At 41.8% G+C, this 18,599-nt stretch overlaps 1 protein-coding gene across 3 annotated transcripts in view; it reads right to left on the bottom strand.

Moving 5' to 3' along the window:
* The window catches only part of LOC149837124 (uncharacterized), a 72,899-nt gene extending 55,949 nt beyond the window's left edge, over window positions 1-16,950 (bottom strand). For 2 of the 3 annotated variants that reach the window (XM_090005836.1, XM_090005834.1), the window contains exon 1: window positions 16,447-16,950. In XM_090005836.1, coding sequence (XP_089861962.1) covers window positions 16,447-16,770 — 324 coding nt within the window. In that variant the 5' untranslated portion in view covers window positions 16,771-16,950. The remainder of the gene's footprint in view (window positions 1-16,446) is intronic. The other variant, XM_090005835.1, reaches the window with a different exon arrangement.
* Window positions 16,951-18,599: the final 1,649 nt, after the last annotated feature.

Below are 18,599 nucleotides of genomic sequence, written 5' to 3'. Positions count from 1 at the left end.
TGTACTTCATCACTTAGCGCTCATGATGGAGATCTCTGTGATGACCCCACCCGGTATCGTAGCATAATAGGAATGTTACAATACCTCACATTCACTAGACCTGATATTGTTTATTCAGTCAATCAAGTGTCTCAATTTATGCATGTGCCACGTACTGGACATATGGAAGCAGTCAAGAGGATCCTTAGATATCTGAAAAGGACTATTGGGGATGAATTGATGTATTTACCACAGTCATATGGCCAAGACGAGCACGAAATTACTGTATATTGTGATGCAGACTGGGCAGGAGATCCTGACGAACGAATATCTACATCAGGATATTGTGCCTTCATTGAAAGAAATTTAGTCTCTTGGAGCAGTAGAAAACAAAAAGCTATCGCTAGATCAAGCACTGAGGCTGAATATAGATCCATGGTTGTTGCCACTGCCGAAGTCACATGGATCAGGCATCTTCTAACTGAAGTAGGAGAAAAGATCTCCCACACTACCTTGCTCTGTGACAATCAAAGTGCCATCAACATGTCATTCAATCCAGTACATCACAGTCGTGCCAAGCACATTGAGATCGACCAACACTTTGTGAGACAGAAGGTTGAAGAAAAAGAGATTGAGCCTGAGTTTGTCAGCACTGAAAGACAGGTTGCAGACATATTTACCAAAGGGTTAACCAAGGATCGTTTTTGGATGCTTAAAAGCAAGTTGTTCATGTTTCAAAACCATAATCAACTTGAGGGGGTGAAAAAGGTGCAAAGGGTCTGACCCGATCCATGTAATATCCATGTAATGACCATGTAACTCCTTTTACATTTATTGGGTCTGGATACACCAGACCCGAACCCATACTGTAATGTAAACTTAAATACACAAGTTAGGTCACGATTTCTTTTTACTGAAATCGTGACAACCGTAATCGACCTCTCTCTCTCTCTCTCTTCTCCTTCTCAACGCAGGTGCAGAGGAAAACTTTCAGCAGCAATTGATCTCTCTCCAGCAACGACACTTCCACTGCATCCGCTCATGCAGTACCACCAACGTACTCCGCAATGGTTGGAGGGGACCTACCATACAAGGCAGGAGCCTTACCCAGGCCCTGGGTCAGTCGACCACGAACGCATGAAGGTAGTCTTCCAAGCAACGGTTCAGCACATCCATCTATTGTCCGCCTGGGGGTAGTATGTGATACTCATGGCTAGCTTTGTCCCTATAAACAAAAAAAATCTATCCAAAATGTGTTGACGAAGTGGGGATCGCAATGACTAACTATAGTGTGAGGCAAATTGTGTGGACGAAACACCTCATGCATAAACAACTCGGCTATGGTCTTGGCGGTATAGGGATGGGACACCGCTAGGAAGTGTCCATACTTGGACAGATGGTCTACTACCACCAAAATCACGGACTTCCCTTGGATGGACAGAAGCCCATCAATAAAGTCCATAGAGATGTCCTCCTATACGTGATCGAGCACCAATAGGGGCTGCAGTAAAAATGCGGGCGAGGCTACCTTATACTTGACCCTCTCACACACATCACACTACCCCACTACCTGTCACACCTGCTTTTTCATACTCGTCCACGTGAACTCCCGACTCAACCGTTAGTACGTCAGATGAACCCCTCGTGTCCCGCTGACGGTGTGGCGTGGTACTGCTCTATCAATAATCTCATAAGATCTTATTCGGGATAGACTACTATCCGCCCATGATGCATCGCCAGGTTCCCTCGAATCTCGAATTCGAGAGCCTCCCCTCTCTGAAACTATGTGCGGATGGTGGAGAGGAAGTTGTACACCTTGTATTCTAGTGGGACATCATCCAAGAACGGGAACGTTATTGCTGTCATGCTAAAGCACGACAGCTCGTCCACATGGCCGCATCGCGAGAGCGAATCCACGACCCGATTGCTAGTGCCTTGTGATACTGGATCTCAAAGTCATAGTCGATAAGCTTCAAGATCAACTTTTGCTGAGTAGAGGTACTCACCCTCTGCTCTAACATGTACTTGAGGCTCCCATGGTCTGTCCATACCACAAAGTGTCGGTCAATCGAGTACGGCCGCCACCTGTCCACCACGAGAATAATGGCCAAGAACTCCTCATACGTCTAGAGTCTGCATTTTGCCTTTGCGATCACCTTGTTGAAATAGGCTAAAGAGTGTTCCTCCTGCGTGAGAACTGTTAAAATGTATCTCTCTTTATGTAAATATTTACATATATATATATAAAGAGAGATACATATACATATATATATATCACGTATATATGTATATGTATCTATCTTTATATATATGTGTAAATATGTATGTTTCTTTTTGTTTCGTTTCTTTTCTTGTAAAACCCGCAAGGGTATTTTAGTCATTCACCTTTTGCGCATATTCATAATTATGAATATGCTGTAATTCTTTTTGCTTTTTCTCTTTTATTCTTTTTCTTTTTTCTTTTTCGTTTTTTGTCCTTTTTTGTGTTGACTCAAAGTCAACTTGGAGGGCTCAACACTAGCTGTTGAGCCTCTCCAACGGTTAGAATTCTAACCGTTGGAGGGGCTCCAACAGCTAGTGGAGCCCCTCCAAGGCTTCCTTTCTCATTATAAATAGGGGAGTTCCCCCTTTGTAATACTTACTTCTTGGAGCTTTTGTTCTCCAAGCTTCTCAATAAAATTCTTTATATTTTGTATGCCTTTGTGCATTTGAGTTTCTTTATTGTACCTTTGTGTACATTTGTTCTAAGTGTTCTTGTGCATTTGTGCACATTGGTGGTGTTGTGCTCATCGCACACTTTATCTCATTTTTGAGATATTTTCACATGGTATCAGAGCTAGGCTTAAAGGAAAAGAAGATCGTGCTCTTTTTTCTCTTCGTTGGAATACCTCGTAAAGTGTGCCATTAAGTTGTGGTGGTTGAAGTGAAGACTCGGCTCTTCATGCTATATTTTGGAAGCTTCCTACATCAAGAAGGGACTCATTTCGCATTGTGGTACGCATTTATTTCTCTTTGTATCCTCTCTAATGGGCGAAAAGGATTCTCACTTCTCTCTTGGCTTCAAATTGAATGGAACGAATTATCATGTATGGGCCGGGAATATGGAGGCCCATATAAAAGGAAAGGGTCTTTGGGGATATGTTCAAGGAACTATTCCCGAACCCGTACCAAAAATTACTACCCTTGACAAAGGGGAGATCAAGGTTCTTGAGGGAGAAGAAAGAGAAAATGCTTTTGAAGATTACAATAAGAAGCATGAAGAATGGGAAATGAAAAACTACAAAATACTCTCATGGTTCTTCTCTTCGGTTGAGACCAAAATTAATGCCAATATTCTAAAGTTCAAAAAGGCATGTCAAGTATGGGAATATCTTGAAAGAATGTATACTTCAAGAGATTTGTCCCATAAATACTATCTCCAAAAGAAGGCCTTAACCCTTAAACAAAGAGAAATGTCCGTTAGAGAGTATTTCGCCGAGTTATCCACTATTTGGGATGAGCTTGCCCTCCAAGAACCTAAATGGAGTGGTGAGGCTATTGAATTGAGAGCCAAACAATTAGAAGAAGATCATTTCTTTAATTTTTTAAATGGGCTTAGACCCGAGTTTGAACAAACTAGATCCTCTCTCTTATCTTCTTTCTCTTCCCCTCCGTTGGAAGATGTGCTTACCAAATTAAGTGGAGAAGAAACTAGATTGGGAATGAATAAAACCAATCTAAGTGTGTTGGCCGTCCCCTCTAAAGATGAGGATGAGGGTGCTTATGCCGTCTCAAGACCGGGGAATAATGTTAAAATCTATAAACCCCCTCATTTTAACAAAAATCAAGGAGGAAGAGAAAATGGTGGGCATTATGGAAGGAGAGATTATAGTAAGATCATATGCCATTTTTGCAAAAAGTCGGGTCACATTAAACCGGTATGTCCTAAATGGAAAAAGATGGTGGCTATGTCTACTACTGTCCAATCAACCAAGGAGGAAGGTCCTTCTACTTCCAATCATGCTACTTTGGCTCTCAATCAAATCATGGAAGCTCTTCAACCACTCCTCAAGGGATCCGTTTCCGGAGCCGCCATGACCACCTTCTCTCCTCCCGGTAAGACTCTTTGGCTCTTAGACTCGGGTGCATCTTTTCATATGACTCCAAATGTTTTTTCACTTTCTAAATACTCAAAAAATTTGTCACCCTCTTTTGTCTCCACCGCGGATGGGCTTCTCTTGAAATAAAAGGAATTGGTGATTTTGAAAGACAAGGTTTTTTTATTCCAAAAGTTAGATTTATACCAAAACTAAATTTAAATTTGCTTTCCGTCTCTCAACTATCAGATCATGGGTGTGATATCAAATTCTCATCAAATAAATGTTGGATACAAGATCGCCGGTCCGGGAAGTTGATTGGGGAAGGCTCTAGGAAGGGAGATCTTTATCTCATGGAGTTTCTTCAAATTCCAAAAACCTCTTTTTGTAATGTTGCCCAACATAAGGATATAAATGTTTGGCATAAACGCCTTGGGCATCCAAATATTGTCAAGCTTTCGTATTTACATTTTGTTAAAACCTTATGTAAAGACAATTTCAATTGTAATGATTGCATTCTTGGTAAAATGAGAAGCTTACCTTTTGGACAAAGAACTATGTTTTCAACCAAACCTTTCGAAATTGTGTATTCGGATGTATGGGGACCGGCACCCGTTGTGTCTAAGGGAGGTTTTTCATATTATGTTATTTATGTGGATGATTTTTCAAGGTATAGTTGGATATACTTCCTCAAACATAAACATGAGGTTTTTTCTACTTTCAAGATCTTTCACATGTTAATACAAAATCAATTCAATAGTAAATTACAAATTTTTAGAACCGACTCCGAGGGAGAATATCTCTCAAATGATTTCAAAAGTTATATTGAAAATAATGGGATTGTTCATCAAAGGTCTTGTCCCAAAACTCCCCAACAAAATGGGTTGGCCGAACGTAAACATAGACACATAATTGAAACTACAAGAACTTTGCTAATTTCTCAAAAAATTCCAAAAAGATTTTGGGCCGAAGCGGCTCTTGCATCGGTTTATCTCATCAACCGACTTCCATCCAAAAACTTGAATCAAATATCTCCATATGAAATATTGTATAAAAAAGAACCCGACTACAATAGGTTAAGAATTTTTGGTTGTAAATGTTTTGTTTTCACCGATAAGAATGATAAATTATCTCCCAAAGCTATTCCTTGTGTTTTTTTGGGATATTCGGAAACTCAAAAAGGGTTTAGGTGTTATGATATTAAAAATGATAAACTATATGTTTCAAGAAATGTAACCTTTTTAGAAAACATAAGTGGTTTTGAAGAACACAAAAATCATGAAGATAATGCCGATTATTCTTTTTTGTTTGAACTATTATCTAGAAATGAAGATTTTTTTAGCGATGATGAATTAAAAGAGAATGAGGATATAAGTGAAAGTATTCCTCAAACCATTCATGATGAAGAAGAAATGATAAATGAACCCATTACCTATACTCATAGAGATAAAGGCACTTTTAGAAGTGCAATAGAGAAATATAGTGATCTTAGTGAATCTTCCAACAACTCTCGAAGAACTGAAAGATCTAGGAAAAATCCTTCTAGATTTATATCCTATGAGTCTTTTTCTCCAAAACATAGGGCATGCCTTAGTGCCATTCACTCATATCAAGAACCTAGAAATTTTAAAGAAGCTAAGGAAATGATTGAATGGAGGGATGCCATGGACAACGAACTTAGAGCCCTCAACAAAGCCAAAACGTGGGTTTTTCAATGTCTTCCAGAAGGAAAGAAAACAATAGGATGTAGATGGGTTTTTAAAGTCAAAACCAAGAGTGATGGCACTCTCGAAAGATATAAAGTCCGTCTTGTCGCAAAAGGATATAGTCAAGAATACGGCATCGATTACGAAGAAACCTTTGCTCCTGTTGCACGAATGGTTACTGTAAGGTGTTTGATCACCATTGCATCTATTAAAAAATGGAATATTTACCAAATGGATGTTAAAAATGCATTTCTAAATGGGGATCTTAATGAAGAAGTCTACATGGATGCTCCTCCTGGTATGAACGTACCAAAGGGGAAAGTCCTTCGTTTGCAAAAAGCGCTTTATGGTTTAAAACAAGCCCCTAAGGCTTGGTATGATCGATTTAATGATGTAATGGTTCAAAATGGTTTTTCCTCATGCTACACTGACACTGCTCTGTTTGTCAAAAAGTCTGATGCAGGAATTGTGATTTTACTGTTGTATGTTGATGATATGTTGATAACAGGTAGTGACATAAAGGGCATCAAAAACATTAAAACCACTTTAAAAGAAATGTTTGAAATGTCAGACCTGGGGTATCTGACTTACTTTCTTGGTATCGAGGTAGCCTACTCTCATAGAGGCTATTTTTTGTCTCAAACTAAACTTGCCTGTGAGATTCTTGACAGATCAGGTATTACTGATGATAAAATCTGTGAGACCCCTGAAGTTGTGGGATCAAAAATGAAGATCGATGATGGGAAACCTTTGGAGGATCCTACCCCCTACTGGCAACTTGTGGGATCTCTAATGTATCTTAGCATCACAAGGCCGGACATCTCTCATGCCGTGCATACTGCAAGCCAATTTCAGCATGCTCCTACATCCGTTCATATGAGTGTCGTTCTCCGAGTTGTCAGATACTTAAAGGGAACTTTAAACAAGGGAGTTTTCCTTTCCTCTTCTTCTGAGTTGAATTTAATTGCATATACTGACTCTGATTGGGGAGGTGACCCAAATAACCGTCACTCCACTACAGGCTTTTGTATTTTCTTAGGTGAATCCCTGATCTCATGGAGATGTAAGAAACAACAGAAGGTGTCTCTATCATCCACCGAAGCAGAATATCGAGCCATGGCGTCTACAACTATGGAGATTGTCTGGATTCATCAGTTGTTGCAAGACATGGGGATTCCAATTCAAGAACCCACAAAGTTGTGTTGTGATAATAAGAGTGCAATCTATATTGCTAAGAATCACACGTTTCATGAGCGGACAAAGTATATTGAGATGGACTGCCATTATGTCCGAGAGGCATATCTACAAAAAGTCATCGACCTTCCTTATGTAACGTCAGAATATCAGTTGGCAGATTTCTTCACCAAGGCGCTTTGCTCTCCAAGATTCAACTTTCTCCTTAGCAAACTTTCGGTCATTATGCCCTAAGTTTGAGGGAGGGTGTTAAAATGTATCTCTCTTTATGTAAATATTTACATATATATATAAAGAGAGATACATATACATATATATATCACGTATATATGTATATGTATCTATCTTTATATATATATATATATATATATATATATATATATATGTAAATATGTATGTTTCTTTTTGTTTCTTTTCTTTTCTTGTAAAACCCGCAAGGGTATTTTAGTCATTCACCTTTTGCGCATATTCATAATTATGAATATGCTGTAATTCTTTTTGCTTTTTCTCTTTTATTCTTTTTCTTTTTTCTTTTTCGTTTTTTGTCCTTTTTTGTGTTGACTCAAAGTCAACTTGGAGGGCTCAACACTAGCTGTTGAGCCTCTCCAACGGTTAGAATTCTAACCGTTGGAGGGGCTCCAACAGCTAGTGGAGCCCCTCCAAGGCTTCCTTTCTCATTATAAATAGGGGAGTTCCCCCTTTGTAATACTTACTTCTTGGAGCTTTTGTTCTCCAAGCTTCTCAATAAAATTCTTTATATTTTGTATGCCTTTGTGCATTTGAGTTTCTTTATTGTACCTTTGTGTACATTTGTTCTAAGTGTTCTTGTGCATTTGTGCACATTGGTGGTGTTGTGCTCATCGCACACTTTATCTCATTTTTGAGATATTTTCACAAGAACAACCCTATTCCCAGCCCAAACGTGTATGTCTCTACAACGAAGTTCTTTAAAAAATCTAGTAGAACCAATACGGGGGCCCAGGTCATGGCGTCCTTCAAAGACTCAAAGGCCCTGGCAGCCTCCTCGTTCCAGCAGAAGGCCCCCTTCTTCAACAGGGTATTCAGCAATTGGGCGATCTATGTGTACCCCTGTACAAACTTGTGATAGTACCCAACAAGGCTACGGAAACCCCGCAGTCCCTTGTGAGTCTGCGGCACCGGCCAGCTCTGCATGGCCTCAATCTTTTCACAGTCAACTTCCACCCCTTGACCTGAGATGACATGTCCCAAATATTGGACATGTGTCAGCCCAAAACTGCATTTGGAGCATCGCGCATACAAGTGGTGCACAACGAGGGTGTCCAACGCAATATGCAAGTGGTCTTCCCGGGTAGGACCATGGTTGCCAATCGAGGAAGCGGGAGCGGGAAGCGATACGAGAAGCGTGGCACTTTCAAAATTTTAAGAAGCGGAAAGCGTGGGACAACTTAAAAGTGAATCAAAAATCGTCTCGAAAGTGACCTAAGAAGTGAACTGGAAGCGACCTAGGAAGCAAACCGGAAGCGAGGGGAAAGCGAAAAAAATAAAAATAAAAATAAATAAAACTGAAAAAGGGAAGAAGCGCAGGGAAGCGTGAGGAAGTGAGGGGGAAGCGTGCTTCCCATCCCCCAAAAAAAATGATGCTTCCCATCGCGTTTCGAAAGCGCGACGTTTTGCTCTTTCGAAACTCGCTTCAGGGAAGCGCGCTTCCGATAACTCTGGGTAGGACTGTAGATCAAGATGTCATGGATGAAGACCAATATGAATCGTCGGAGGTAGGGCCGAAAGATGTCGTTCATGAGACCATGAAACGTGGTGGGGTGTTGGTGAGGCCAAAGGGCATCATCAGGAACTCATAATGTCCGCCGTGGGTCAGGAATGACGTCCTCTATGGACATCCTTATCTGATGATAGCCATACCTAAGATCCAACTTCGAGAAATAGTGTGTCACATGCACCTCATCAAGTAACTCATTAATCATAGGGATCGAATACTTGTCCTTAACCGCAATCTGATTAAGGGTCATGTAATCGACGTAAAACCACCAAGATCCATCATTTTTTACCAACAAAACTGAAGAAAAGTATGAACGCTTGTTGGCCTTGATGACCTCATCATTGAGCATCTCTTTTACTATACACTTGATCTCCAACTTTTGGACATGTGTATACAGGTATGGCAAAATGTTTGTCGGTTTCGCTCCCGACACGACAAAAATAGTATGGTCATGAGATCATGAGGGAGAAAGGCCTATCGGCTCCCCAAACACTATGTCGAACTCCTGGAGCAGGGTTTCCATCGGGTTTGCTCAGGAGTCGCGAGTGTCCCAACCACAGGCATCATCATGTACATCTGGGATGCACCCTCTTATACCACCTTGGTGAGTTGTTTAGACTCGACCATAGCGAGAGGCACTCAAGGAGGCATGCAGATCTTCATCGGTCGTTCGTCTCGTCGTACTCGAATTCCATGGTCATGTCCTTAAAGTTCCACTGGACATACCCCAAGAACTGCAATCACCGTATCCCCAACACGACGTTCGTGCCTTTTATAGGAAGCACGTACATGTTCGTAGTCAAAATCATTCCCTAGATCTCAAGCTATGTCACAGGGATTCGGCCAGACAGGTGCCGCACCCGCGTCGATGCGCGGGTGCGCGTGCGGGTGCGGTCAATCCGACCCTGGGTGCGTTGACCGCACCCAGGGTCATTTTGGTCCAATTTTTTGATTTTTTTTTAAGAATTGCCCGCTGCAGAATATTAAAAAAAAATCTGTTGACAGTTGACCGCGCAGCGGGACCTGCCCCTTGCTGGATTTTGATTTTGATTTTGGCCTTGATAGCTTCGGTCTCTTTAGAGTTGCCTATTCCCTGACGAGGACTTCCAGATTCTTCACCTCTCCCCACCCCTTGCTGGATCCCTGCAGGTAATGATGAGAGAATGAAAGGATGGAACAGCCGAAGCGTGGATGCCTGCTTGTTGTTGCTACTCTTGTTTTATAAAGGGGCACTTGTGTCCACAACATCTGACGAGCTTTGTTGGCATCCCATGCTATTCCTGCCTCCAAACAATGAATTTACAGCATTGGAAAACATACTGTTAACTTGGAAATGATGATCCGTCTTCCTCAAAAATTAAAACCAAAATTCAAGAGCCTTTTGAAGTCTTTATCCTTCAACCATCCAGATCTTTCTTCGTCAAGGATTTTCTCTCTCCATAATAAATGATAATGGTGGTGGTAGCCTTGGTGGCTATTAGTATTCACTTTTCTCCTGACGAGATGGGTGCTCTAGCCGTAGCCTGGTGTAGACCTCTCTTTTCCACATGTCAAATCCAATAAATTTCTTTTAGCTGTCATCCAGAGTCCAGACCGAAGATCTGTGTGCAACTATATATAAAATGAAATTTGAAGAACCCTAGGCAGTGGCGTGGCGGTGGAGCCATAGGCCTCGTGAAGACTCTCTCTCCAACAAACCACATCAAACCTTTCGCTTATATTTTTTTTCGTGAGGACTAGGGAGTTTCAGACATGATTGAATCATGACAGTCAGCAGAACGCAGCAGGCTGGGTCGATCAGATTGCCAATCCTTTCGGTTCAGCAATTTTGTCCCATTGCGCCAAAGTACACAACAAGCAGAACGTGGGTAACAAGTCTTCAAACAAACACACCAGCAAAAAAAAACTGGTTATAAGTCCTATATATATATATATTTTATTTATTTTTTTGCCGCACCCCCGCACCCGGGTTTTTTGGAAGTGCCGCATCCCCGCACCCGCACCCATGTGACATAGATCTCAAGTCAGATTCTAGGGCAAAGGGTTGTGCATCTCAGCTTGCTACCATTTTCAACTACCACCTCGAACGAATGTTGGGGGCGTCGCTCCGCACTTAGCCCTCTTGGTCATTAGTGCACACAAGAAGTTGCATGTTGACCTAATGTCTATTAGAACCAAAATATTCAGTTGGCATATTGTCCCAGGCACTCGTATTGTCTACGGTACTTCGACGCCAGCTAGAGCATGATATGAAATCTTTGGAATCACCTCTAGCACGTCCTCAACTGTGTCCACCAACTCGGGATCATTGTCCTCGCAGTCTTCGGGCTCGTTGTCGCACAAATATAAATTGAGGGCCTTGCACTTGTGGCCCTTCACCCATATGTCATCACAGTTGTAACAAGAGTTGCCAAAAGCTTCTTAGATAGGTGGGAAGCTCGATTCAAAGATGCTCGCTTCCGAAACTTGATGAGAATCTCGATTTTCCCACACTTCTACTATGCTTTCCACATGCTTCATCTATTCTATTATATGTGCTTTCACTCTACTTTTCATGTTTTTTTATGCATTTTCTCTCACACTTCTCACTCACTTCCATGTGCTTTCTCTAAATTAGCAGTCATCATTTTTAGATTTTGTTAAAAAATTATATTACACTAAAAAATTTATGAAATTTAAGAATAGTCACTTTTATTTTAGTTTTTATTGTGTTCCATTTTGACTCTCATTCAATTCTTATATTGTTTTTTGTTACTCGCTCCCCGCTTCCTATACATTTAAAAATGCATCACTTCTTGCTTCTCGCTTCCACTTCCTGATCGTTTCCCGCTTCTGCTTCCTAGTCTGGCAATCTTGATTGTAACAGAGGCCCTTCAAACGACACTCCTCTATTTGTTCATATGTGAGCCGCTTCACCTGCACCGCGGGGGTACTCTTCTTACTTACACCCCGAAGGAGGCTTCTGGTCCTTGTCCTGTGCTGCAGGTCATTCACGATCGATCTCTCACGCATGCCCTGGGGCTGTCCTACTGGGTGTCTAGTTCCATTGGGATGTGTACCTTTGACTAGACGTCCCGCTGTCTTTAGCCCAACGCAAGCTCATCCATGATAGCTTCTCCTTGACCACACGTGCCAACTCAAAACCTTGGGTCAAGGAGGTGGGTCTCGCGACTTGGACCTTGATCTGAAGGTTTGGCTTGAGCCCTGCTATGAACATTCCAATTAATGATTCATATGACCACCCCATCACCAGGTTGCTTAGCCCCTCAAACTCAACCCGATACTCCATGATGTTGCCTTGTTGGCGAATCTTGTACAGTGTAACATGGCGGTTGTCGTAGGCAGACGGGCCAAATCGAATCACCAAAGCTCGGGAGAAGGCCTCCCAAGGAAGCAAATCCATCTAGGTCTCTAGCCAGTGGTACCAGCGAACGACCTCATCCTCGAGGTGGATCAAGGCAAACGCGACCCGATCTTCCTCAGGCATTTTGATGATTTTGAAATATTGTTCAACACAGAATACCCAGATATTGGGGTCATCACCTGCTAACTTTGGGAAGTCCAACCGGGCTTGACGGACTAAGAAGGGTCCCTGGGTGGATCCCGTCTCTGAACTATTTGTGCCAGATCCCCAAGGACGTCCTGAGGAGCTATCCTAAGCTCCTCGGCTTTGCATGGAGTCAAAGATCGTAAGGACTTGCTGCAATCACTCATTCATCTTCCCGTTCAGTGCGTTTATACGTTCGTTGACAACCTTGAGGTCCTACATCACCCTTCGAGGGCCTGAATCTTTGTGTGGAGCTTGCCAATATGATCCTGAGCCAATGTCATCCTCGGAGTTTCCAGGACAGATACAGATTCAAGAAACGTGTACCGGGGACTTGCAACCAAACAAGAACTCACGTGTACAGCCCACTAGGCGCAGGAATTGTGCATGCAAGATTGGATCGCCAGGGCCGCGAATTAAATTCAGCCACATGTTTGAGTTTGTCAAACCCTCCCAAAAGCGCAGACTAATTCACTGACGATCGCAAGCAGAGTTACCGGAAGTGCCACTGCTATAGGGGAAGCGCGCTTCCCCGATACGCTCTTTGGAAGCGCGAAACGCGGCGCTTCTGAAACGCGAGGGAAAGTGCACGCTTATGACAGGAAGCGTGTGCCCCTTTAAAGGGGTACGCATACACCATTAAAGGGGGACGCATTATTCATTTTACCATTTTTTTTAAAAGAAAGATTTTTTTCATTAAGGGTAAAATGGGAAATTTCAAAAAGTCATGAAATAAAAACTCAAAAGAGAGGCTTAGGGTTTTTTTCACGCCTCTTTCGAGCCTCTCTTCCTCCCTCTCTCGCTCAGCCGATTTAGCAACCTTCTCTGGCGACCTCCGACGTCCAACGACCTCTACCGACCGGCGATGACTACTATATTCAAGTATATTTTTATTTTTTATTTTGTTTTAATCGAAGGAAACCAATTTTTTTGGTCACCTACCAATCATCACAGTGTCTGCCACTGATTAAGGCAACCATCTATAGAAAATCAATTGAGACCTTTTCTTGAAAACAAGGTGCTACATAAAACACGGCAATATCAAGATGGATAAAATCTGGAAAAAAATGAAGCTCAACAATGAAGGATTTTGTTCTGCTGAAGAGATCTTCACTAACAACCCTCTCATTTCACCACTCAGGCTTCACTGAGTACTCTCTACATGATCGTGTTACCGATAAAAAATGATACCAAAATGAACATGATGGCATTAATGGGTTAAAGTAGAAACCAGATCCACAAAAGATCTCCTAATCTTTTGCGTTGACGGCAATATCAAAATGCTTGTTATTAGTTGCTTATGAACTTCCAAAAGGAAGAGATCTCCTAATCTTAACTCGATGGTGTTGATTGGGGACTCTGGTGGGCAAGTCCAACTTGCTCTCAAGGTTCACCAGGAATGAGTTTATCTTGGACCCCAAGTCCACAATTGGTGTGGAGTTTGCAGACTCCTGTCTGAATGTTGATGGGAAGGTCATCAAGGTTCGGATTTGGGACACCGCTAGTCAAGAGAGGTGCATGTTCTTTACTATCTTCTCTTTTATACGACCTTCACTCCTTATTGTTATTGGTTATGTTGGTGGTGTCATTTTCTTGCTTTATGAAGGTGGGACTTTTCATGAATACGATGGAATGTGCTCCCAAGCTAAAAAAATTCAAGCGGGTATGCTGTATTTGGGCTTTTCTGTGTGCTTTCTGGTTTGGGGTTTGGGGTTTGGGGTTTGCGGGGTTTAGTGAGGCCTATTGCTGGGTTTCAGTGTGCCACCTCTTTCTTATTGCTTGGGTTTGTTAGAAATATGATAGGTTCTCTTTGGAAAGTTGTGGGAATTATAAGCTGGATACGTGGTTATGTTCTTGTTGGAAGTTTCTTTTCTCTTTCTGGGTTTGTCATGCTGGTTGATAAGCAAACAAGAATTTTGGTGGAGTTTAGAGATAAATTTGTTGGTTATTGAGATGGGACATTCTATTCGTCTCGTTTATTTGTTTTTGTTTGTTGGAGATCTGTTACAATATGAAGGGATCTATTGGATTTTAGAAATATAAACTGGCGTGTTTGGTTGGTGTTTTTTATTAAGTTTTTTTTTGTTGCTAATTTAACTAAATGGTGGAATCTAATGGGGTTTATGGGTGGATTTGTTCATTCTAGGCTTTTTACAAATTTTATTTTTGGGGATTTGAACTTTGATTTTTATTTTTTTACTTGTTTGTGGGAACCTGAAAGCTTGACATTCTTGGTGTATAAAGCTCTGTTTGAGATCCTTGGCATGTTCACCATTTTCCAACAATAAGAAAAGTTGGTCTTGCTTTCTCAAGGGGTTTAGTCAATGACTTTCGATTACATATTTTATGAGTTGGAGGTTGTTGGTGCATTGAACATTCCAGTGTGGTTCTTTATTGCTTCAGGATAATGAACTCCTTTCGAGGACTTGTTGTTTTAATTTTGTCCCTGATCTATTCCTGTCACTTAGATTTCCTATAAAGGGATTTGAGATAGTGTTTTCTTTCACTATATCATTGATCGGTTTTGTTTAACTATTTTTAAAGAGTCACATGTTGGTCGTGGTTCTAGGGATCTGGTAATGGCTGCTTGAGCAAGTTTTAGGGTTTTGTTTGTTGATTATCAAGCTTGAGTGACTTGATGGTGATCTCTGTGTGTGAGTTTAGTGAAACTGGTTTAAGAGTAGCTTCTTCTATTTATTTTTAATTTTGAACATGTGCATGTGTGAGTTTAGAACTTTATAACTTAAAAATTTAACCATATCTCTATGTAATCTTTGAGTTTATTGATTTTTCATTTTCTATGTTGCAGAGATCACAAGATTTACTACAATCAAGTCATTTGATTCTTTCATTGAAAAAGGTACGCTTTTTAATCAAATTTATTACTTTTTTAATGCATTACTTAGTGCTTGCATGCATTTGTTAAATGGTTGCAACAGGAACGTGAATTATGATCTTCTCTTGATGTATTATTTTTTAAATGCTTGAAAGTTGCAAATGATGTATTTGTTAGATAATTGCAACTTATATTATTTATTATCTTAGATACATGTTTTATTTTGTCAATGATGACATAAATCTTATTTTTTTATAAAATAAAAATATATAATTACATTTTCGCTTCGCTTTCGATTCTTATTCGCTTTCCTTTCGCTTCTCATTTGAATCTTGTCGCTTCCTTCTTCGCTTATTAGGTCACTTCTGGTTTGCGTGCCTCGCTTTCTGCTTCCCGCTTCCCGCTTCCTCGACCGACAACTCTGATCGCAAGAATTTGGTCTTGGTGCAGGCTGCAAAAAAATAGCCCCACACCTAGCACGCTGCCGAAGAAAGGTTGTCTGGTACCAAAATAAAAATCATTGGCGACGCCTAAGGACTAGACCCAACAAGAACCACAATAAAAGGGTTAGATAGCGCCTGGTCAGAATAAAAAAGGGTGAGCCCTTGCTGACGCAAAAAAGAATCTGATCCATCTCCAAGAACATCCCTTGGAAAGTGTTGCTCAGATTCTGACCTCCGGGAAGGAAGGTTCTGCAGATCCGCTCGAGGGCATTGCCTGTGCGTGAATCCCAGAAGGGGGAGTCAGCAAGGAAGAGAGAGAAAATTGTTCCCTCCTAGGGAGGTATCCTGAGTTGGGAAAGAGGTAAAGGCGTGTGGAGGGAGAAACTCATTCCCTCAGGGTTGAAAATCACGAACAAGAACTAAGATTAGATATTCACTCAAACTTCATTAAAGAATAAATCAATAACAATCACCAATATGTAGTCTACCTTAGAGTCCAAAGAAGAGAAAGAATCCAAAATAAGTAGGAATCCAGAAAGGGAGGGGCTGGGCGGATCCGGCTAACAGTGGAAACCGAGTCCTCCCTGGACGTATCAGGGGAGGTCCGTAACAACGTCATAAAGCACTAAAAAACATGCAGAAATACTATAAATATTGAAGTTTTCGGGTCCATTCATTTCCATCCAAACCAATAGTTTAATGAAAAATTATCGCCAACTGATAATTGGTTTTAGAATACCCAATTCCATTGAATATTTGTCACACAAAAAAGTAACCACATCATCGATTAAATTAAATTTTCCTTTGCTATTGCTCCTAATTACGTTTTCCCAAATGAAATGTGATCCGTAAGGCCAAAAAGAGGGGTTAAAAACACCTAATTAGCAAGGAATCCAGGCCCAGAATTACCGATTTAAAATGCCGGCCACCGCCACGGACACGGTGGCTCCGAAGGGGGAATCCTGTCTGAAACTGGAGGGAAACCGGTAGCCTCTCATCAATGTACACATTTCTCAGATCAACGAACCGCTTCACCAGGACCGACGTGCAGGTGTCGGGGCTCCCGGACGCACCGATCCTGATCGTGTCACGCGTCTCGTTCTCGAGCCTGTGCCACCGCTTGCAGACGAGCGAGCAAGCGTCTCGGTGGGATTTCCGGCCGTCGAGGTGCCGGAAGATCTCGACGATAAGCTCATCGGGGATGATGGTGTTTATCATATCGTGGCCCCTCATTCTCCTCCAACTCCCACACTCGCAGAGAGAGAGAGAAAGAGAGCTCGGGAATTCTTGATCTTCTAGGGTTTCTGCTAATTAGGGCGCGAAATTTGGGAGGGCGAGGAAGAGAGCTTCGACGAAGAAGAAAAGAGAGAGAGAGGAACGGTTCTCTTACAAACCAGTTGTCGTTTTTTTATTGTTACACGATGCCGCCCGCTATTGTATTTATTTTCCGAGGTCTGTCAACGCGTCGCGCACCCGACCCATCAGGGTTTACCCGAATCCGCCCAAATAATAATTTCTCGGGTTTGGATTTTGCTGTGTCATGAAAATGAAATCTCAAATCCAGATCCATATAACTTCCGAAGTTTATTATTACTAAAATTACATGTAAAACACTCGAGTCAGGTCGGGTCAGGTATCCTGCCATGCCTAAGAATTCGGGTTCAGATGGAATCGGGCACCTGGTACGAAACCAGCACATTGACAGCCCTACCGAAACTCTGTCAATGGGCCGGGTATGGCTCTGTATCTAACCAGTCAGATCCCGGTTAAGTTTTAAACCATCGTGTCCAATTAATAAAACTGGTCAAGGTTGAATGAGTCGACTAGCATATTGACCCGGGTATTTTTCAAACTGAATTAGGCTTTAAACAGAGTTCTGGCCAGTATTAGGGGTGTGAACAGATTTGGGTTGGATGTGACAAATATCAGATCCGACTAATTGCATTTTGTTTAAATGGATTTGGATTCGAACTCAAACTCAGATGGTGAAAGCTCCTACCAAATCTGCTTTTTTTACATGTAATTGAATTCGAATATCTATCAGATCTAGATATCTGTGGGATTGGGTAGCAAAAAATCAAAACCATATCTACATCAGATTATAATACATATATGATTTCAGCTTACCAAATCTGACTGAATGAAGTCGATCATATCTAGATTGAATGTGTATGGAATGCATGGTAGAATTGAGTAGATCGGGTGATGTGGAGTTCTCGCCAAAAAAAAATGACAAAATAGTGACTTCCGGGCACTATTTCGGTTATCAAAAAAGTGATCTAAGGGCACTTTCTGTAGATCTGAGATCTACAATCTTTGGAGATTCCATCTGAACAAATTTAGCCTCTCATCTGTGTATTTTTTCACATATTCCAATGTGTTATCTAGCCAATTCCGGTGAGGACAGGTCTGACACAGTGTCATGGTCATGTGCACTTAGCCGACCTAATTTCGACGTCCATTTAGTGATTATGTGGACGTTGTTTGAATAACTGCCACAACTTTTATCTCCTCCATCGATCTGGCAGATATGTGTCAAACGTTTCGTTTTCTAGACACCTAATGAAGAGGATCAATCGCAACATGCACGAATGCTGCAGCGTCGCCCTCAGCACTCCGTCCGATAGTCAACGAATTCACCAACACTGACCAAATTTTTGCAATAAACTAGGGTGTTGATTGTCCTTTGGGCAGATCTTTATCTGAAGATTTTGCTCCAGTGAGTGGCTAGCGTCAGAGTTGGGTATTGTGCACGACACAGTGACCTACAGCAGGCCACCTGCGGCTCAGTGGCACAGGCAGAGTGCACAGAGTCACTCGCACATGCATGTGCAGAGCAGGGAACCTCCCCTTGTGCACATGTGGTACGCAGGGTGCGTAGAGCGTGCACATACGACTCAAGGCAAGGGCATTGGCAGTACGCCCAAGGCAAGCACATAGGTGGTGCGCCTAAGGTGAACACCGAGGTTGTTGCACACAAAAGTCTCGGAGAGCCTTGTAGAGAGCCAATGGTATGAGACTTGGTGTGGTGCTTGGTGCAGAAGAGGTGTGTGCATGATATG

Source organism: Nuphar pumila, chromosome 5, assembly GCF_984573655.1.
Source record: "Nuphar pumila chromosome 5, dmNupPumi1.hap1.1, whole genome shotgun sequence".
NCBI classification, from domain to species: Eukaryota; Viridiplantae; Streptophyta; class Magnoliopsida; order Nymphaeales; family Nymphaeaceae; genus Nuphar; species Nuphar pumila.
Note: the sequence above shows the minus strand (reverse complement) of the source record. Positions and strands in the feature narration are given on the sequence as shown.